This window comes from Scheffersomyces xylosifermentans (assembly GCF_036884685.1).
Source record: "Scheffersomyces xylosifermentans strain CBS 12540 chromosome Unknown RJT20scaffold_3, whole genome shotgun sequence".
Classification (NCBI taxonomy): Eukaryota; Fungi; Ascomycota; class Pichiomycetes; order Serinales; family Debaryomycetaceae; genus Scheffersomyces; species Scheffersomyces xylosifermentans.
Window position 1 is genome coordinate 2,199,140 of NW_027042941.1, and position 20,895 is coordinate 2,220,034.

At 39.9% G+C, this 20,895-nt stretch overlaps 10 protein-coding genes across 10 annotated transcripts; 6 read left to right on the forward strand and 4 right to left on the reverse strand. All coding sequences in view use genetic code 12, as the record gives it.

Annotated features, from left to right (window-relative positions):
- Positions 1-222: 222 nt before the first annotated feature.
- Positions 223-1,830, forward strand: RJT20DRAFT_40044 (TDT family transporter). The gene has a single exon (XM_064920003.1). It carries the CDS (start codon positions 356-358, stop codon positions 1,613-1,615), a length of 1,260 nt encoding a protein of 419 aa, XP_064775476.1. The 5' UTR covers positions 223-355; the 3' UTR covers positions 1,616-1,830.
- Positions 1,830-4,325, forward strand: PMT5 (putative dolichyl-phosphate-mannose--protein mannosyltransferase). Its single transcript, XM_064920005.1, has one exon. The coding sequence runs from the start codon at positions 2,045-2,047 to the stop codon at positions 4,265-4,267; it is 2,223 nt and encodes a 740-aa protein (XP_064775477.1). The 5' UTR covers positions 1,830-2,044; the 3' UTR covers positions 4,268-4,325.
- On the reverse strand, positions 4,326-5,283 carry MED21 (Med21p). The gene has a single exon (XM_064920004.1). It carries the CDS (start codon positions 4,967-4,969, stop codon positions 4,385-4,387), a length of 585 nt encoding a protein of 194 aa, XP_064775478.1. The 5' UTR covers positions 4,970-5,283; the 3' UTR covers positions 4,326-4,384.
- A 992-nt stretch (positions 5,284-6,275) lies between these two features.
- RJT20DRAFT_127628 (phosphatidylinositol-3-phosphate-binding ubiquitin-protein ligase) lies at positions 6,276-8,108 on the forward strand. The gene has a single exon (XM_064917042.1). The coding sequence runs from the start codon at positions 6,401-6,403 to the stop codon at positions 7,685-7,687; it is 1,287 nt and encodes a 428-aa protein (XP_064775479.1). The 5' UTR covers positions 6,276-6,400; the 3' UTR covers positions 7,688-8,108.
- A 126-nt stretch (positions 8,109-8,234) lies between these two features.
- RJT20DRAFT_1978 (RNA-dependent ATPase) lies at positions 8,235-9,674 on the reverse strand (the record flags this gene model as incomplete). The annotated part of the gene is made up of 1 exon (XM_064919258.1): positions 8,235-9,674. One exon carries the CDS (start codon positions 9,672-9,674, stop codon positions 8,235-8,237), a length of 1,440 nt encoding a protein of 479 aa, XP_064775480.1.
- A 667-nt stretch (positions 9,675-10,341) lies between these two features.
- Positions 10,342-11,929, forward strand: SSF1 (rRNA-binding ribosome biosynthesis protein). Its single transcript, XM_064917043.1, has one exon. It carries the CDS (start codon positions 10,591-10,593, stop codon positions 11,860-11,862), a length of 1,272 nt encoding a protein of 423 aa, XP_064775481.1. The 5' UTR covers positions 10,342-10,590; the 3' UTR covers positions 11,863-11,929.
- Positions 11,930-13,040, reverse strand: VMA22 (Vma22p). The gene has a single exon (XM_064917044.1). The coding sequence runs from the start codon at positions 12,903-12,905 to the stop codon at positions 12,024-12,026; it is 882 nt and encodes a 293-aa protein (XP_064775482.1). The 5' UTR covers positions 12,906-13,040; the 3' UTR covers positions 11,930-12,023.
- A 752-nt stretch (positions 13,041-13,792) lies between these two features.
- On the reverse strand, positions 13,793-15,463 carry PCD1 (8-oxo-dGTP diphosphatase; the record flags this gene model as incomplete). The annotated part of the gene is made up of 2 exons (XM_064918780.1): positions 13,793-14,854; positions 15,452-15,463. The coding sequence occupies 2 exons, from the start codon at positions 15,461-15,463 to the stop codon at positions 13,793-13,795; spliced, it is 1,074 nt and encodes a 357-aa protein (XP_064775483.1).
- A 1,424-nt stretch (positions 15,464-16,887) lies between these two features.
- PLB3 (lysophospholipase) lies at positions 16,888-19,169 on the forward strand. Its single transcript, XM_064920008.1, has one exon. It carries the CDS (start codon positions 16,991-16,993, stop codon positions 18,914-18,916), a length of 1,926 nt encoding a protein of 641 aa, XP_064775484.1. The 5' UTR covers positions 16,888-16,990; the 3' UTR covers positions 18,917-19,169.
- A 254-nt stretch (positions 19,170-19,423) lies between these two features.
- RJT20DRAFT_1983 (uncharacterized protein) lies at positions 19,424-20,089 on the forward strand (the record flags this gene model as incomplete). The annotated part of the gene is made up of 1 exon (XM_064919259.1): positions 19,424-20,089. The coding sequence occupies one exon, from the start codon at positions 19,424-19,426 to the stop codon at positions 20,087-20,089; it is 666 nt and encodes a 221-aa protein (XP_064775485.1).
- Between the last annotated feature and the right edge of the window lie 806 nt (positions 20,090-20,895).

Below are 20,895 nucleotides of genomic sequence, written 5' to 3' on the forward strand. Positions count from 1 at the left end.
GTAATATAGCCGTGGCTAACACTGGATGCCGGATGTTCATTTTTGTACAACCATTAATCATTAGCTTACTAATAGTAAGAGGCTTCATAACTGGAATCTGCAGCAACAAAGCATGAATCGTTACGACCTATTTCATAGGGTCCACGGAGCCGAGTCGTAGGGAAGTAAAAGAATAGCTCTAATTTTGGCGTGGGTGTTGGGAGTCGTAGCTCAGTTTTGCACTTGAATATGAGCTCTCCAGCTTTTCAATTTTCGCAGAGACAAAGTATTTCAAGTAGCTCAATTCTTATTTTTTTCGTTCGCAGCCATAATCTTTCGGACTTTGACTGGGCTCGGACACTTTTCTTTCATTGAGATGGTTGATACATTCACCAACATGGTAAAAAGAGATGGCAATATTATAGGGGAGAAGTCATCGTTATCGTCTGATGAAGGCGATAGATTCATTGAAAGATTGACCCATCTCCTAAAGTTTGAGTTAATTGATAACTTTACTCCGGCTTATTTTTCATCAGTTATCGGAGTAGCAATATCTGCAAACATATTGCATCAATTTCCTTTTCCATCATATTGGTTGAAGGTTTTAGGTGTGATAACGGGAAGCTTTGCCATATTTTTGTTCGTGTTAACGACTACGATGTTTATACTAAACTGCTGCTATCACCCGGAAATGATAGCACGCTATCATTACAAGCCCGAAAATTCTATGTTCATGGCAACTTTCGTAATGGCATTCATCACAGTGGTTAATTTTATTCATTACATATTAGGAGGTAAATACCGTATATTTGTATGGGTGCTATGGTGGATTGGAGTTTTCATAACTCTATACTCCTCTTTTATACTATTCTTCTTCACATTCTTCTCCAAATTAAACAAAGAGATATGTTTAAGAGATATTGATCCAACCATTTTTTTGTTGCCAGTACCGTTGGTTGTTGCGGCTTCCTGCGGACATCTTATCTCAGAATCGTTACCTAGCCTTTATTTACAAATTGTGACAGAGATCGTCAGTTTTATACTTTGGTCTTTTTGTTTTTGCTTAGGGCTTATGCTTTTACCTGTGGTATTTGCAAGAATGATTTTACACAAATTACCCGAAACGTCATCTGTATTTGCAATATTTCTTCCCATTGGGTTTGTTGGGCAGCTCAGTTATAGTATAGCTATGTTTGGGTGGAATATGGTAAGAATTATTCCAGATACGAATTTGGCTCAAATTTTTGGAGTCTGCTGTGGAATGACTTCTATGGTGTTAATGTCGTTTGGATTTTTTAATACGTTCCTTGCAATAGCGTCGGTTTTTTCGAAAATTAAACCGTTTGCTAAGAATCCCAATCCTGGTTGCAATCATGAAAGATACGGTTATATAAGGTGGAATAAAAGTGCATGGTCAATGAATTTCCCAATAGGTACAATGTCTTTATCTACTTTTGAAAATTCGAGAGGCTTGGTCGGTGGCTATGAGATCAAATTTTTTAAGTACCTTAGCTGCATTTATGGCGTAGCGTTATTTCTTATAACCATCTACAACTTGTGCGGAATGTTCCATTACATTTATAAAAGGGCAATGACATTATTCACTAAAACCAGTAGGGATAGGGAGATGGTATAATACAAAAATAACGCCATAACCGTTCACAGCATTACAGAAACCAATGATTTGACTCATTGATTATTTATTTATTCATAGCAAGTATAGAAGTGAAAAATGGGTGAGTGTATAACGAAACTGCGAAAACCCTTTTCCATTGTTGTTATTAGATCTCTTCAGATAAAACCAAGTTAATATTAATATGACCCAAATCCCAATATATGCCGTTCATATTCTTCATTTGAACTAGAAGTTCAGGCCCAAAGGACTTATTCAATTAAAGCTGTCAATCAAAACTGTTTTCACAGCTAGATTTGGGGAGTGCACACATTCCATTCTATTTTTGGATCCAGGCACGTCCAAATTTTTCAAGTAGTTCGTTAATGAACAATGCATATCATATAACGAAGGCTAAACACAACCAATTCCAAGTTAAAGACCAGAATCGCGATGCCATTCCAGGAAAAGCCGCCACGGTTACCTCCAGGTTACAAAGTTGGAAAATTCCGTGTGTTTCACTCGACAGTTCTATCGCCCCCAAAGGTTAATGGAACATTACTTTCCAAATTCGATCACTTCCTTATCGTCTTTCTCCTTTCACTTGCATTCATTATTAGACTCTACAATCTACCATATCCTCCAAGAGTTGTTTTTGATGAAGTACATTTCGGTAGTTTTGCAAGAGACTATTTTCGTGGCGAGTTCTTTGTAGACGTACATCCACCATTGGTCAAGCTCGTGTTCTACTGGATCGCACTCACTTTGAAATGGGATGGAAAGTTTCCATTCGAGCAAATAGGAGATTTATATGACACTGAGGTTCCCTATGTGGCGATGAGATTGTTTTCGGCTCTTTGTGGCATTGGTACCGTTGTGCTTACCTTCTTGATCCTTCGTCTCAGCAACTGTCGAAGTCTAGTAGCCCTTATTGGGGCCTTGTTGGTATTAATAGAGAATTCACTTGTGATCCAGTCACGTGCAATACTTTTGGATTGCCCTCTTATATTTTTTATGACAATTGCAATCTACGGATATAAGAAACAAAGAATGATCGAGCCATTGTCAACCAAATGGTTCAAAGCATTACTATTATGTGGAATAGGGCTCGGCCTCACTGTTTCCTCCAAATTAACAGGCTTATTCACCATCGCTTGGGTGGGAGTTCTCACAATAATAGAGCTTTGGAATTATATTGGAGATTTGCACGTGACTGTGCAGCAATTGTACTTGCATTTTGCAGCAAGAGTAGTAGCATTAATAATTGTTCCACTCACGATATATCTTAGCGTGTTTCAAATTCACTTCATTTCACTTCCGTACAATGGAAGTGGCTCTGGAGCAATGTCACCCAATTTCAAGTCAAGTCTTATTGATTCAGATGAGTTACGCAACATGCCAGTGGAAGTATCATATGGATCTACTGTCACCATAAAACACAACAATCTTGAGTCTTACCTCCACTCTCACGACCACAATTATCCAGGAGGAAGCAAGGAGCAGCAAGTTAGTCTATATGGATTTTCACCTGACGAAAATAACGAATGGATAATTGAGACCAAAAATAAGAACAGGGAGGGACAGTTACAGCTGAGATTCAGGCCAGTTAAGGATGGAGATATCATCCGTTTGTATCACAATACTACTGGAAAATATTTGCATGTTAATGACATAAGACCCCCTATTTCAGAGCACGACTATTCGAATGAGGTGTCTTGTCATGGGGATAGAGAATTACTTGGCGACATCAACTACGAGTTCAAGGTACGAATTATGAATAAGAAGTCACACGCGACGAATAACTTGCCTATGATAAAGTTGAGAGCCACCGAATCTATATTTCAATTAATTCATCAAGGAACAAAGTGTGTAATGCTTAGTCACGCGGAGAAGTTACCAAACTGGGGCTTTGGCCAAAACGAAGTTCTCTGTGTAAATGAACCAACCATCCCAAATACCTTTTGGTATATCGAAACCAACTCCCACCCCTTACTCAACAATGATACAGAAAATTATGCGAGAGTAAAATTTCCTCCATATACATTTCTTGAAAAGATATGGGAATATCATAAGGCTATGGTCAGAATAAACAAGAGCTTCACAGATGACCACGTATACTCATCAAAAGCAGAAACCTGGCCTTTTGTACTCCGCGGAATAAACTATTTCAGCAACGAGATCAGTGACAAATTGACCGATGAAGAGGGCAGTCACATATATTTGTTGGGAAACTTAGCCATCTACTATGTTGCATTCTTCCTCCTCATGTGGGGAATTGCAAAGCTTTTTTTTGTGCTTATAAAAAACATGAATCCATTTATAATCCCCTACGAGCCTTTGGCCACTTCCATTTACATCCAAAATAGCTTTGAGATTATTCTTGGCTGGGCCCTCCACTACTTCCCATCCTTTTACATGAAACGTCAATTATTCTTGCATCACTATTTACCTGCACTTTTTTTCTCCATCCTATTGATTGCCCAATTTATCGAGTACCAAGTAAGCAGAAGGCGGCTATTTGGTTATTTTATTATGGCTTCTGTAGTGCTTTCAGCTGTATACTGCTACATTACATTCATACCAATCATTTATGGTACAGATTGGACTCGAGCTGCATGTAATAATGCAAAGTGGTTTAGAGGTTGGGACTTTGATTGTATGACGTATACCCATTAAAATTATAGGAAATATTTAGAGGACGTTGTACATATTTACATTCAAAAATAGATACTTAATGAAATTTAAGAATGCGGTAGTATTTCCAGTTCCATTCAACTGTTGTGGGAGAAGCTTCTATTGTCTTGTCTCTGCAATTCCCGTCGCCACCTCCACAATTAAAGATTCACACCATTTTAACAACTTATCTTTTTCTTCAATCTTTTTGACGTGTTCTTGCTCGACTTGTTGTAGTTCTTCACTCAATTCTTCTATTATCTTTAATTGGCTTTCTGGCGAAACTCCTATTCCTGGCAAGGAATCAATAAGCATGCTAATTTGACGAGATTTTAGTATGATATCTGTAGAAAGTTCATTTATGGTATTTTCGAAGTTTGACTCCGCTTCAGCTCGAACCGAGGGATGGTTAGATACTGTGTGCTTATTACTTCCATTGGAACTGGCTTGTTGTGTTTGAGCGTTCAGTTGCAGGGGCAGATGGGGCAGTTGTTGTTGTTGAGCGGTTTGTGTTTGCAGCTGAGGTTGCTGTGGTGGCTGCTGCTGTCCTGGAAGAGGTGCACTTGCTGCTATATTAGCTACTGAGGTTGGGTCATCGTCTAGCATGGCGGGTTCACTGGAGGAGTTAACATAGTTCACTGTAGCATTGAATTGCTCCACCAACTGGTCCAAGCACATCTGCAATTGAGTTAGTCTATCTGCCATCTTGAATCTCGATTTTTGGTGTATTTAACGAGAGAAGTGCTGATAACCTTCTGGAAAGCGAATATATAAAAGAATAATACCGGAAGAAAGGTGTTGTAAATGAAGAAAACCGCTTTGATTTTGCGTTTATTCGTTTCGTGGGTCAAAAATAGTCACGTGAAAATGATAAATGGTAGCTCCGGAGATACATATAATGTTTTTTGCTGCAAATATTTGTCTTCGATTAAAGTAGTGTTTGTTGACGTAGTGTTTGTTGATGTAGTGGTTGTGGGGAAATGGGAGGAAATTATAGCTTCTGTTGACTTTCAGAAAGTTCAGAATGAGGGAAAGATACGAAAACTGTTTTACTAAAGCTTTTACAGTGTTTTTTATGCAGTAAGTACTGGTCAACGAGTTACTTGAACGACAAAACACACTTTCCGAGGAGTATGCTATGTAGGAATGGATCTCTTGATGAGTAAGTCAAAATTATCATGCAACTGCTTCCAGTTGTTCGCTGATCACTGTTCACTATTTACAGTTCACTGAAACTTACCTACAAGGTACATGGTGTATACGATATTTTAATCGTAAGCCATCATCTTTTCCTTCGAAATTTCTGGAGCTCATTCTTGCACTCACCAGGTTATATGACAAGGACAAATTCCATATTCCTCTGCACATGCCGCATACTTCAACCGACAGTAGAAACGCCTATTCCAACTAATGCCTTTTCCAAACCAGTTTCTCTCATCACTCTTACCCTATACGAGACTCCATCTCTATATCCACACCCTCTAACTAACTACCCTTACACAGTACACTTTCTTAAAAAATACCCTCTAAAAATAGCCGAAAGGGGTTGTCACAAATGACACCCACCTTGTAACTTCTTTGACTACTGCGTCACGGATTCCATTTCTAACTACGACGCCACGAACAAAGAAAATGTATACACACAATCAGGCTCATCTTACATGTACAGTATGCTTATGTATGCTTATATATATGGACACAGGGTCACATTCTCCGCTATTTACTTCGTTACTCCATGGGTTGTTACTCTCACATCGTATTACTCTCAGACCCTGTTACTCTCACACCCTGTTACTCTCACACCCTGTTACACATACAGTTCTAACACACTTCACCCTTTTACACACAGCTCACTATTATCGTCTGCCTCCCCATATCTCGTAACCGTCGTGTGAATGCTCAATCTCACACCCTCACTGAATCATCTCTACACAGGCCGCCTCTCAACCCCATATACTACAATAGAGAAGGGGTGGCTGTAAATAAATCGTACAAGTGTCTCTTCTGATTAATAGAACCAGTAGAAGCAGGACAGTTGTCACTGGCATGAGCCCTTGCCGTATAGATCCAATATAAAAAACAGTTACGCCGCTCCGTTGCGCTGAAAACACCGAAATATCCAGAATCGCATTCATTATGAGTACTGTGACTAACCACAATACCACAGCTGGTGGTTCCGTCGCCGCTGCACCCTTGGATGGCTTACTACTAGATGATGGCCCCGTATGGCAGGACGACTTTGAAGTGTCCAGCTGCTTCATTTGCCACACGAAATATACATTCTTCAACAGAAGACACCACTGCAGAAAATGCGGTAGAGTGGTCTGCTGGAGCTGCTCAGATAGAGCTGTCAAGTACTTCCCTAATACTATAGTGGTGAATTTCAACGGATCCAGGTCAAAAGCTAACCAATACGAGATTTACAGAACTTGTGATGAATGTGTTGACGAAATCAGAATGATCCGGAGAGCCCTCTTTGACGCTAATGGATCCGACGCCAATCTTGACAGCTCGCTTCTCTCAAGAGGCAGCAGCCTCAATAGCTCCCAAAGCTCACTCAACAATACCAACAACTTAAGTGGTAATTCTGTGTACGGAAACTATGGAAGTCCCAACGTAGGGCCTCATAGCAGTGGAGATAATGACAGTACTACCAAGTTCAGTACAAGAACCCACACCAGACTTATCCGATCTTCCACAAATTCGTCTGTCAACCTATCACACAACCAGCATGGACATCATGCTCATCTGCTGCATCACAGACATCGCGATGATGATAGTGATACCAATTTGTGCCCAGTATGTGCAACAGATTTACTCAAGCTTTATATTAACGCACACAAACGCCACATTGATGATATCACTAATGAAGACTACGATAGTTTCAAAGAGGCCCATATTAACGATTGTTTAACCACATTTGATTTCAATACTGAGAACCAACGGTTCAACTCACCAAATAACGAATCTAGAATTCATCCACGTAATAAGATGCTTGTGTACAATATTCCACCTATTCCTAAGCCTAAGTTCGAGAGTATTCCCAACATTGAAGGGTCCTCCGTTGATACAATCAAGCAGCATGCTGACAAAGCCGATGTAGACTCAGAAAACTCAAATCAGTTAAGTGATGTTTCTCCTTCTGAGTCAAATTTTGTATCGCCATCGAGCTCTGCTGAATTCAATTTGAACGTAGAGCCCGTCATAGGCTCAGTGACTTCTGCCGCTACCATGCCTACATCAGCGGAGAAGAAAATTGACGACTGTTTTGATAACGAATGTGTTATATGCCTCGAAGATCTCAAGCCAGGCGACAAGGTTGGACGTTTGGAATGTTTGTGTGTATTCCATTACATGTGCATCAAAGACTGGTTTAACAAGAAGGGATACGGTGAATGCCCCGTCCACTTTTTGCATAAGTGAGCCTTCTCTCCTGAAGGTCCGTACTTCCATGTTTGAATATGGATGTCGTCAATCAAGGCCAATGTTTAAGATGACAACAGTATTTTTCTTAGTGTATTATTATTAGTTGCGGGCATTGTATTCGTTATTCTTGTCCTTTCATCTCATTTTGAATAGAGTTGTCAACCGCCTTGGAAGAATCTATTGTGTGGGTGTTGGTAATTCAGATGAACCTTTTTTTTTACTTTAATTCTTGTGATTTGTTTTATTGTTGTTCTACTTGTCAGATGATGTTTTTTATTGGCTGGTATATGTTCTGGTTGTTTTATCATAGATTTATGAGTTGTTTAGTTCGTCGGTTATTCGTTATATAGATAGAGTATAATTTTAGCTCGTTCTTTTAACTGAATATTATGTTTTTAAGTTTGATTACATGTCATTGTGGACACTATAGTGAATTGTATTTAATCCGCTTTTTTTATCGATTCTTTGTATCGTATATACTGGTTTCTACTCTATATTTGGTACAATTTACATGCTTCATTACTATTTGTTAATGTTCTCCAGACTAACGCTCCTCCCTGTCTCTATCGTCTCTTCTCTTCTTTCCTCCTATCTTGTCATTTCTCTTTTCGTGGAAATCCTTGGTCTGTCTGATAGCTTCAGCCGTAGCTCTATCCACATGGACATGCAAAGCATCTAAAATTTCTCTAGGAGGAGATGGATCCTTTGGCAAACGCTTACCTAAAACACTCTCAATTCTCAAGTACATCTCTAAATCATATTGAGTGACTAAAGATATGGATTTACCGGATCTTCCCGCACGAGCAGTTCTTCCAACTCTATGGATATAAGCTTTTGAGTCAGTTGGGATATCGTAATTAATCACAACATCAACGGATGGGATATCCAAACCTCTAGCAGCAACATCTGTAGCAATCAAGATGTTGGCCTTTCCGGACTTGAACTTGTTCAAGGATCCTAATCTTTGGGCCTGTGTCAACTGGCCATGCAATGGAACGGCAGAGAAACCGAGGATTCTAGCCAATAGTGAAGTTCTTTGTGTATGAGCACAAGTTCTGGCGAAGATAATGATAGATTTTCCTACAAACTCATTCAACAAATGGATTAAATAAGTGTTTTTGTAACCATCACTGACCAACATCATAGATTGCATCAAATTATCAGCAGTTTGGTATTTGGTTGATACAGCAACTCTTACGGGGTTGTGGAGGGAAGCCCTTTGCAATTTCTCAATTTTGTTGGTCATCGTAGCAGAGAACAAGTAGGTGGTTCTTTTTGAAGGAATAACTTTGAAAATCTTGTCCAAAACAGGACCGAATTCCATATCCAACAATCTATCGGCTTCGTCCATAACCAAAAACTTCAAATTCTTCAAATTAAATCCTTTGGTATTCTCCAAGTGGTCCATCATTCTACCTGGAGTTGCTACAATGATATGTGGTTTACGCATCAAGTCACGGGCTTGGTCCATCATTTCCATACCACCAACAATGCAAACTGATCTCAATCCCATGGAATTTCCAAGAGCATCAAATGTCTCTTTGATTTGGTATGCTAATTCTCTGGTTGGGGCAAGAACCAATCCGAAGTATGGAGTTTGTGCTTCCCATAAAGCTTGCAAAATTGGAATTGCAAATGCAGCGGTTTTACCTGAACCAGTCTGGGCTAATCCGATGATGTCTTTACCTTCCAAAGCATGTGGAATAGCCTCGGACTGAATAGGTGTTGGTTTAGTGAACTTCATTTGTTGGATGGACTCCAAGAGTTCAGGGACGAGTTTCAACTCGGAGAAAGTCTTGAATTTCAACTCATCTTCAGGGCTGACAACAGATTCTACGGGTTTCTCCTTTTTGTTCACTGGCAGTATTAATTTGTTCTTTTCTTCATCTTCTTTCTGTTTCTTCAACGCGTTCTTCTTGATCTTTTCAGCCAAGTCCTTAGCTGCGAGCTTTGTTGGCTTCGACTTTTTCGTTATCACGGCCATGTTCGGGGGTGTAGTCTATGGGATTTTTGATATCACTATGAGAACTTCTGGCTAATCCAAGTGGAAAAGTTATAACTTTCTATGCAAATGTTGGTCTTTTTGTATGTCAAAAGTACAATTCTCTCTATCTGAAGAAAATGGAAAACTATCAAACAAAAACTATAATTTGTATGAAAAATAGATACTTTTTTATTGTTGTATTAAACAGGCTTGTAGAAACGATCTAATTTCTTTCGCTTACTTTAATAGAATTGATCCTTAGAATAAATCTCTCACCACAAAACTTTTCTTTCTTTCTTCGTTTATTCCTTTCTCTCTCTTTCTCTCTCTCTTACCATTTCTAATCACTGCCAAAATCTTTTTTTCTTTTCTCTTCTCCAATTTCCCTCTTCGCACTCTTCGCACTCTCTGTCTCATCATCTACTGCGGTTTGAATGTGTGCATCTCTATTTACCTCTTTTTTAACTATGTAAGCTCACTTCATCAATAGCAAGTGAATGCCTGCAGAGAATCATTACGATTCACTAAATGATTGTGCGAAGAGATGAGGAAATTTTTTTTTCTCAGGCCTGTGTAGCTTAACTAAGGGATGAGATGATGTGAAATGGGCTTAATTATGCCAGACAAAATTGTTTTTCTCGTTAGTATTGTAGTGTGTAGTGTCTGTAGTGTCTGTAGTACTGTAGTTTATAGTGTGTAGTGTGTAGTATAGTGAGAGAAGTGAGTAGTGAGTAGTGAGTAGTGAGTGAAGCACTGAGTAGTAGCATCGAGAAGCGAGCAGCGAGCACAGGAACAGTGAAGATTTACATTAATGTATATGTATGTGTTTTACAGTAAACGGTGAAAAATCAGTGGAAATCGAGTATTTTTGACCTTGTAGCAGTCGGAACCGTTCGTTATACAGAAATAATACAAAATGGCCAAAAGAAGAACCAAAACAAGAACCCACAAGAAGGTCTCCGAAGAGGAATTGGCCAAGATCCCCAGATCCATGGTTCTTAGACTCGGATCGTCGTTGAGGAACCACTCGTTGAGCCAGTTGGTGAAAGACTTCAGAATCGTCATGCAACCCCACACAGCCATCAACTTGAGGGAAAGAAAGTCCAACAAGTTGAAAGATTTCATCGTCATGGCCGGCCCCTTGGGTGTTTCTGATATGTTCATCTTCAACCAATCCGAAGAAACGGGAAGCATCTCATTGAGAATTGGAAAAATGCCTAGAGGCCCAACCTTGCAATTCCGTGTCAATACATACTCCTTGATAAAGGATGTAAGAAGAATCCTCAAGCATCCAAAGTCCGTAGGTAAGGACTCTGCTGAATTTGCAAACCCTCCTTTATTGGTGCTTAATGGTTTCCTGAACAAATTGACTGAAGCTGAAAACCATGAAAAATTGATGATCACAGTGTTCCAGAACATGTTCCCTCCTATTCAACCACAACTGACCCGTGTGTCGTCTATAAAGAGAGTGTTGATGATAAATAAGAACCCAGAAACAAACGAAATAGACTTGAGACACTACGCCATAAACACCAAGTTGGTAGAGGAGAATAGAAATGTGAAAAAGTTGATCAACTCCCACCACAACTTGAAGAAGAACTTGCCAAATTTGTCAAACAATAGAGATGTTTCTGAATTGTTATTGGACCCATACTCTGTTGGTGGTATCACTTCTGATTCCGAAGTTGAAGACGATGCCATTGTAGAAATCAAAAATGAGGAAGCTGCAAGCAACCTCAAGAAGAAAGCCACAAAGGAAGAGCCAGAAGCTTCCAATGCACAGGCTACTAGAAAGAGAGCCATTAAGTTGACAGAATTGGGTCCTCGTATCAACATGTCGTTAATGAAAATAGAAGAGGGCTTAACAGGTTCCTCAAAGACCCTTTACCATGCCCAGATTACCAAGACCCAAGCTGAACAGAAAGCCTTGAACAAGAAGCATGAGTTAAGACAAAAGTTGAAGGCTGAAAGAAGAGCCCAACAACAAGCTGCATTAAAGGCTAAGAACGCCGTTAAAGAAGAAAAGAAAGCTAGAAGAAAGGCCAGACAAAATGGAGAGGATGGAGATGTCAAGAAAGCTGACGAAGATGAATCTATGGATGAGGAAGAAGAAGATAGTGACGCTCCTATCATCAATGCTGAAGACTACGAAAATGACAGTGACTTGTACAGTGACATTGAGAAGTAGTTGCTACTAAGCATATAAACAACATTTGCATTTTTTATTCTCATTACATTTTTATAAAAGACTGAAACTTAGATTTATTTGTATTACGAATTAATTTGTCATATGACTTACCCTCTCTATATTATACATCTACCGATTTACATGAAGAACGTGTCGTGTTTTTACACTTGTGCTGTAGAAGAAATGTTCTCCTTCTGTAGAATCTCTATCTCATTAACCAATTTGGATATACGATTCTGGATGTTGACTACTCTGACTGACTCCTTGAGAGCCAGGGAGAAATAGTTTTGTGCCTGCTTCAACTGATAGGGAGCAAGAGCTCCGAACTGGTAAATAGGATCACGTACTTTGATTTCCTTTTCAGTTTGCTTTTCACTTTCCAAGTCTATTTCCTTTGTACCCGAGCTCTTCTTTTCGGAGCTGTTGATGGCATTATTTCCTCCTCTCTTCTTCAATACCTGATTATCTTCGTGTCCCCCATTCAGTTTCAATGCTGTTGACTTGGAATCTTTGGTTAAATGGTATTTTTCATCAAATGTCGTTTCTGATTCTGATTCCTTGCTATCCTCATCTCTGTATTCCTTCTCTTCTGTAATTGCCTTCTTGTCGTCCTTTGCCTTCTTTAGAGCCTTCTCTGAAGCTGTCTTAGCCCTTTGGAACTCTAACAAATCAACCAATTCAAATGTGTCCTTCTTATATTGCAAACTTACGCATGCAGTGTGAGGTCTTAAATCGTAGAAATCCGCTCCGAATCGTTTGCTGATGGTACCCGTATTGTAGTTGGCTCTGCTCAAATTCAAGAACCCATTTATGAAGTTCAATCTGTTGTCGTCGTTGACCAATTGTTCGTATTTCGCCACTAGTTCCACCAACTCTATGGTTTTGGCGTCTATTTCGGAGAATTCGCTATCTATGTCGTGTGGGATTTCTATTATGGCAGCATCACTATTTGTGATTTCTTTCTGCTGGTCGTTACTCTTAATGGATATATCCTCTAAGGCACTGACGATTTTCTGTAATTGTGGCTCTTGATCTGTGGTCATTTTGGCAGCCCTAATTGTAATGAATATAGTTACTGAAACGATTCAATTGGAAAAATGAAGACCTTACAGACGTATGTCAGTATATTATAAAATACTTCTATTATACTTGTGCTTATACATATGCATATGTATAAGCATTTATCTATCAAAAATGTATAAATATTATTATTTAAAGTATATATCACTTCCACTAAATAATACACTATCTGTATTTCCTTTCTTGATTCACTCTCACAAAAATGATTTCCGTTTACAGCCGGAAAATTAACTTTTGACTTGACCACACTCAAAAAGCGACAATGGTGAAGACTGAAAATATGGAGATGCCGTTATGTAAATAGATAGATAGTACCTATGAAATATAAAATTGAGTTGGTAAGTGTTGGTGACTTGGGGGTATAGGGTAAAATTTGGGACACTTTAACCATTTTTAAGTCTTCTAGATCTTCCCCAGTTACGAGCTTACTCACTCAAGAGCTACTCATGGCGAAAACCCCTGTTTTTGTGTTCAAATGAACCTTGTTTGACATGCATACATTGATGTTGTCTGAAGATACCGTTGGAGTAGCATGGTCGAGTAGTTTCCATAGTATCTACAAGAAATGTTCATAATGCTATAGCAGTATCAATATCAATTATACTTCTACCTAAAAAGGATAAAATTCGAAGACTTTCCTCTTCACAATAGTCCCCACGCCATCAAGTTACACATCTACATATATAAATGGCTGCGAAAATTAACTGTGATAGATGTTTCTTCTCCCTTTGTCTTTTCTCTTATATTACTTCAATAAATACGAATTATGCAAAAACATACTCTTCACCAGCTCTTGCCCATGCGACAGCTTCTCTCATGATAGTCTAAACCTTGGTCGTTCTCCCTATTATCAAAGTTTATACAACTTCTTCAATCTATTAAACTCGGTTCTAGGCAAAATCTCCCCAAAGCCAAAGTCATCCATTGCCTTCGACTGGATGAGCTTCACTTCCGCCTCAGATCTTTCCTTGGCTCTCATTTGGTTGCCATACTTCCAGATGCTATAGATCAACTCTTCTTCTCCCAACTCCCTCTTTGGTGGTCCCCTGTACGTCACATCGGCTAAGTCATGTAGTATATTAGCCGTTAAACCCCAAACATCGTAAATCTTCTCGTTGGTCTCAGAATGACGTCTTGAACCCAAACGGCCCCATTCAGACAAGTCCTTTTTGGTCTTTTTACGAGCTTCTGGTGGGGTTACGCTTTCCTTCTCAGAATTGTCAATATCAGTTCCTTGGTCATCCTCATCTTCAGAAGCTGACAAATCCTTGATGCCTTTCAACCACAGTGCCTCGTTGCTGTTGGTTTGCAAGAATGTATACGAACGCAAATTCCATGGAATTCCTCCCCATTTCACAGCATAACTATTACGGTCAAGACTTTCCAAGGGCTCCTCTTCAACTACTGGATAAAGGAAGTCCCTCAAAGGACATGAGAAAATGCTAGAGCTCTCACCAGGATTCAAGTTGATCTTAAGATTATGGATCAAATCGCTTTCGTCGACTTTCTTGGAAAAATTCATGTATCCTATACATGGTCTTACAGCAGAAAACGTTCTCGACAAATAACTAGGCAAGATGTTAAGGTGGTCTATTGTAAAGCCATACTTCTGCTCCAACTCATCGTTGTTAGAGCTCAACCCGATCTCCTCCTCCATTTCTCTCCTAGCGACGTGCCATTCGGACTCCAAACCATCGTCGGCCTTGCCGCCCGGCAAAGAGATATGCCCAGGAAAGTTCCGTAATTTGGAAGAACGCTTAGTCAAAATGACCCGCAATTCTCCCAATTGTCCCAAGAAGAGAAGAATGAATACCGATGACCTTCTAGAAATCGGAAGCTTGTGCCAGATTGATTCCTGGTGGTTCTGGAAGTGCCGGACAACATGGTTTTTGATATTCTGCAAATACTGTTCCTCCGAGGCAGTTGGCATGGCTGTCGTTCGTTCGAGAAGTTGGGCTCAGTTTTGATGTCTAGATCACTTAATCACCTCGTTATAACCTATAGGTTCACTACAAGAACAGTTCTTTACCCCAACTTTTGGCGGCCTACTATCGCACCCATCGCCGAAACGAACTACCGAGAATCATGTGATAAGACCGGTAAGTTGATTGGGTACGGAGGAGGGGAGTAGCTACAGGAGATATACGGAAAGATGATTTCACGAAGATTTCTTGGTGGATAACTGCAATGCTAAGGTCTTGAACGTTGTCCATTGCATGCTAGTTGTGTGGAACGATTGTCCATAGGTTTGGGTCTTTCCTTCCTAAGGCAAATCATTGCAACAACATAGAAAATAGGATGCAAAAAAAAATCGTTGCATTTATAATAATTTTTGCAGGTAGAGCTACATTCAATAGGTAGTTCCCAATTTAGCGGATTTCTTCGGCAGTTTATAACTGGAGTGAGTATATAAGCTCCTATTTACTTGGTTTATAGGATACTAATGGCCAATTCCTTATGTAAAGAACAGTCTTTTCAACAACAGTATTAACGATAAAGATAGCTACACTCTTGTAACCATAGCATCCGTGCCGCAATGATTATTAGCGGAACAGGAATTATCCCTTAAGTAAACCCACTGTAACATGACATCAACTGTCATCGCTGTTGAATATGCGGTAGAATCTTCTTTTATCGCTGGTGCATATTTCACCAGGCTGATGTTCTATACGACCGAGAATCGGTTCTTTCTTAAGCAAAACTTCCACTCTCCATTTCTAAGCGGGAAACTGCGATCTGTGCCTCCAATTATATCCGACTAGGAAGTCTTTGACAGCTACTTACTTTAGTTTGAAATATACCAATTCACACTATAAACTTTAGTCTACGAACCGTCGATCTACTGTTGGGGCACCATTTCGCTACCATCAAAATATCACAGCACACGTTTTCGAGTTTCAAGTTAAACATTTTCGAAGCGCAAACTGCATCAGACTTCTATTTCAGCATTAACAAGCCGAGTTTAGCACTAAATCTGTAGTCTCTCGGCTTGGTCGGTAACATCCATGATGGCCGATGAGTTCGTAACTCTTTTCAGACTTTGAAATCCAACCATAGCCTCTAACATTAATAAAGTTTTCTTTCTTCGGGAGAGTGTGCACATAGTAACATTCGTATCAAACCGAACGTTAAGTCGGATATTTTTGTGCACCTTTGTCGTTTTTGTTATTGGTGGCTTATACCATCGGTTTTGTTCACATCCGCTAAATGCTTCCATTCGATCCGAACCCGTCAAGAACCTGAGTTAACATGGCCAAGAACACATCGTTATGACATCGATAGTTAATTCTGATAGAGGACTTAGTTTTCAAGAGGTGACTTGGCGACTTTTTCCTCATTGTTTCGATAGGAGGTCTCTTTCCTCGTTGATTCTCTGCATTAGTACGAGTTCGACTTTATTTTTACGACTAAAATATTATGTGCCTAAACTTGGCAATATTTAGGGGGTATGGTCACAAGTTTTAAACTGAGCCAGGAAGGGGTAACAGTTGGTAGGTGGCGTAGTATGACAGTACGCCGGTAAAGTCAACTCCTATCAACGCCATACAGATATATGTTCCCACGGTGACCAAGTAGTATTGTCTACGGCATTCGGGGCTGATGGGTGCCAAAAAAAGCTATGTGGAAGACTTCCGGACACTCCATGCCTATAGCCTTTTCCCAAAGCGCATCACTGGTACCCTGCCAAGTGCGGTCACCAAAATAACCTCCACCCTCGGATCTCCAGTTTTAGTCCCTATGCAACTCCTTATGCGACTGTTGTTTATAAGTGAAACTACTTGTCCTATCAAGAAATATCTATTTAGATTTTCAAGGTTCTTCTCTTGGAACCTCGAAGGATAGTATTACGTTTCATCCTCAGGCACTTATCAGGTATTTTCTGCGGTCATATCACATCTCCTACTACAGTTAGTAGCTAGACTCATTCCCACCAACTCTTGGCCCACTTTGGTTTTAAAGCCGACTAATCCCGAGCAGTAATAGCTGTGAAAAACCTGGTTCCTTTATTGAATAATTGCAATACTTCTCTAACATATATATTTAAACGATGAAGAGTGTATTCTCGGCTCTTCTCATCCTAAACTACATACTAGGAGTCCAATCATGGTCACCTACGGATTCATATGCTCCCGGTCCTATCGATTGTCCGTCGGACAAGAAGCTTACTAGAACGGCCGACGGTCTTTCGGATGAAGAAGTTACTTGGTTGGAAGGTCGTAAGACCATTTCCAATGATAACTTGATAGCTTTCTTAGAGCATGCCAACATGACAGACTTTGACGCCGCAGACTTCGTCAATAACAAGGCCAATGACACCATTAAAATTGGAATAGCATTTTCTGGAGGTGGTTATCGTGCGATGCTTTGTGGAGCTGGTCAATTAGCTGCGTTAGACAACAGAACAACTGGAGCATGGGAACACGGTCTTGGAGGTTTGTTACAAGCCAGTACATATCTTGTCGGTTTGTCCGGTGGTAATTGGCTTGTGGGAACCATTGTAATGAACAATTTCACAGATGTCGACACAATCTTGAGAGAGGGTAAAATCTGGGACTTATCACATTCCATTGTTAATGTGGGTGGTATTAAAGTCTGGGAAACCTACGATTATTACAAGAACATTGAAGATGCATTAGACGAAAAAAGGGATGCAGGCTACGATGTCTCCATTACTGACACCTGGGGTAGGGCATTGTCTTATCAATTCTTTTCTAAGTTGAATGATACCGGTGCAGCATTGACGTGGTCTACATTGCAGGAGTCTGAACCCTTTACCAATTATCAAATGCCATTCCCAATTGTTGTCGCTGATGGTAGAACGCCAGGCACGACAATTATCAGTGGTAACTCTACTATTTTCGAGGTTAACCCATACGAATTAGGCTCATGGGATCCTTCTTTGTACCAATTCACGGATGTTAAGTATTTGGGCACTAAAGTCAAAGATGGTGAACCTGAGAACGGTAAATGTATTGGAGGATTTGACAATGCTGGATTCATTATGGGAACATCTTCGTCATTGTTCAACCAGTTTATTCTTCAAATTAACACTACATCGCTCTCCTCTGCTATCAAATCCATCCTTTCTTCCATCTTGAATGATATTTCCAACCATGAAAATGACATTGCTGTGTACAAACCTAATCCTTTCTTTGACACTGACTTTGGTACCAAGTCCATCACAAACAATGATACTCTTTTCCTCTGCGATGGTGGTGAAGATTTACAAAATGTTCCATTAGCTCCATTGTTACAACCAGATCGTCAAGTGGATGTGATCTTTTCCTTCGATAATTCTGCTGATACCGATGGGTACTGGCCTAATGGTGCTTCTTTGGTTGCCACTTATCAGAGACAATTCTTACCTCAAGGTAATGGTACCCTCTTCCCATATGTTCCTGATGTTAATTCCTTCCGTAACTTAAATTTGACAGCAAAGCCAACCTTTTTTGGATGCGACGCCAAGAACTTGACCTCCTTACTTAATCTGAGTGTCACTTCTTCTAAGGGTAGCATTTACGACACTCCTTTACTTGTGTACACAGCAAACAGACCTTTCACATACTGGTCGAACACTTCTACGTTCAAGATGAGCTATGAAGAGAAGGAGAAATTGGGTATGATCCAAAACGGATTTGAAGTGGCCTCAAGATTAAACAACACCTTAGATCCTGAATGGGCAGCTTGTGTAGGATGTGCTATCATCAGAAGAACCGAAGAAAGAAATGGTCTCGAACAGAGTCAACAGTGTCAGGAGTGCTTTGCCAGATACTGCTGGAATGGAGACCTTGACAACAAATATGCTGGTGTCAATTTCACTGATGCTGGTATTACGAACGGAACAGAAGACAATGGAGGAAGATCGTTGAATGCCGGTTTCTCGTTGACCTTGGTGGGAGAGCAAAAGACTTCCTTAATAAAACTAATGGGTTATGCATTATTGGTTACGGCGGTCTTTGCTATTTCATTCTAGTTGATCAATAGATATTTATTGCTATTTATTATGCATTACAAGGGGCTAATCATTGCCTTATTATGTCGCCATTACTAGATCACTAGTTATCTAATGTACTATTTTTGTAATGTGACCCATATCGATATATCTAAAAAATTTAAACAATATTTTGCAATCGCCACAATACCCGCTTGTAGTTAAAAATTCCGCAGCTGCAAGGGAAGGTTATGCTATCTCATGGAAGCCCTTTTAGACTCCGGTTACGGTGCCATGGAAAAACTCCAGCGCCCGCGTTTGTGCTGTACGGGCATATTACGAGCGCCTCGATTGCAAAATATTTTGATAGTGTGGCTGGTAAGGACGTCTTAATATTATTAGGTGATTCGGTGGCTCGTCTTGAAGATACACGATGGAACCACAACTCGAAGTAGATCTTGGGTTTAGGTTTTAAAAATTTGTATATATCTCAAAAACTTCGTGAAGTTAAACCCACCATTCAAATGCTCTACGCCGTACGATCTCAGAATGACACCACATAGAAACGGAACGGCCACTATAGGAGACGACGAAGATTTGTTGACCCCAGTATATGACCACACAAAGGGTAAATTAGATGTTACATCAATAGATCTTATCAGATCCTCACCTTACTATGAAAAAGACCATTGGCTAGATTTGACCAGACTGACAGACGCTTATAAAGTCATTGGTTTAGCATTACAGTCATTTAAACCAACCACAGAAAAGTACGCTTTCGACCCATATCTTGAGGCCTTTAATATCTCTGTTATCATAAAGCTAGTGAAAGACTACGCCAAACAACTACAAATTAAGTTCCCTAAAACTCACGTTTATATTATAGCATTTCGCTCCATTCTATTTGAACATGTCCAGACATCAGCTGAAAAGAGACAATTTTTAGCTACAGTTGATAAGGATTCACACAAGGAAGCTAATGAATCTGGAGGACTTTTGAAGTATTGGTTCGGGACACCCGACGACGTTCACGGTCAAAATCTTGCAACATGTTGGTGGGAGAGTAAGAAGCATGCCCAAGTTGGCGGGGCAGGAAAGGCTCACAGGAAAGGTATGAATGCAGTGAAACTGTGGTTTGAGCACTGGAAAGTTGAAGAATACGAATTGATAATTGAGGAAGACGTCCTGGCCTATAGTTTCAATAGAGTTGTATAGATTACAAAGAATGGATACTAACACAAAGTCACACTTCAAAACTTCTCTCGTCTCCTTACACAGTGTCTCTGCATACATCTGAGCCTTGTCCATATTTCCGCAACTCTTACTAAGTGACTCTCTGACAGTAATCTGCGGCTCCAATTGTGCCATCGGTCGTAAGACGGCAATACCCTGGTCTATGCAGATTCTCTCCACCAAAGGCTTTCGTAATTCACTACTTTCCTGAGTACATTACCCACATGAAATCACGACTTCAAGTGCATGGAAAAACCTGTGAAATAATCCGCTTATGCGCTTTGATATTATTCAGCAGCCACAGTAGTGACATCATAGTGATACCTGACAGAAAATATATATAATTAGTTTCCTAATTAGGAGACAGCAGCCATTTGGTGCTCCTCACTGGATAATAGTTCCATTTAATAATAGCCTGTTCGTGCAAGGTTTAATGAACATGCAGGGGCATTGGATATAATACCGGCTGGTGTTGGATGTGGCTACTGGAGGAGTTCATAGTAGCGGCGATAAACATGCAAACAGGGTAATAGCAACAATAAAATTGGAGTGAGCCGTGGCATTTGCCGTATCTGTAAATTAGCTTCAGATGGTTTCTCAAATTAAGGTTTTGCCTATGAATGTTAAACATTATCCCTTGTGTCACCTTAAATAATATACGAAGATCGCCTTGAAAATTTCATATATATATTGATGTCTGTCAAGAGAATTTTGATATTTTTCGGTAATGACATATCAATTTAACTAACGGATTTCATTTTTCATTAACTAATAATTACTGTGAAAAA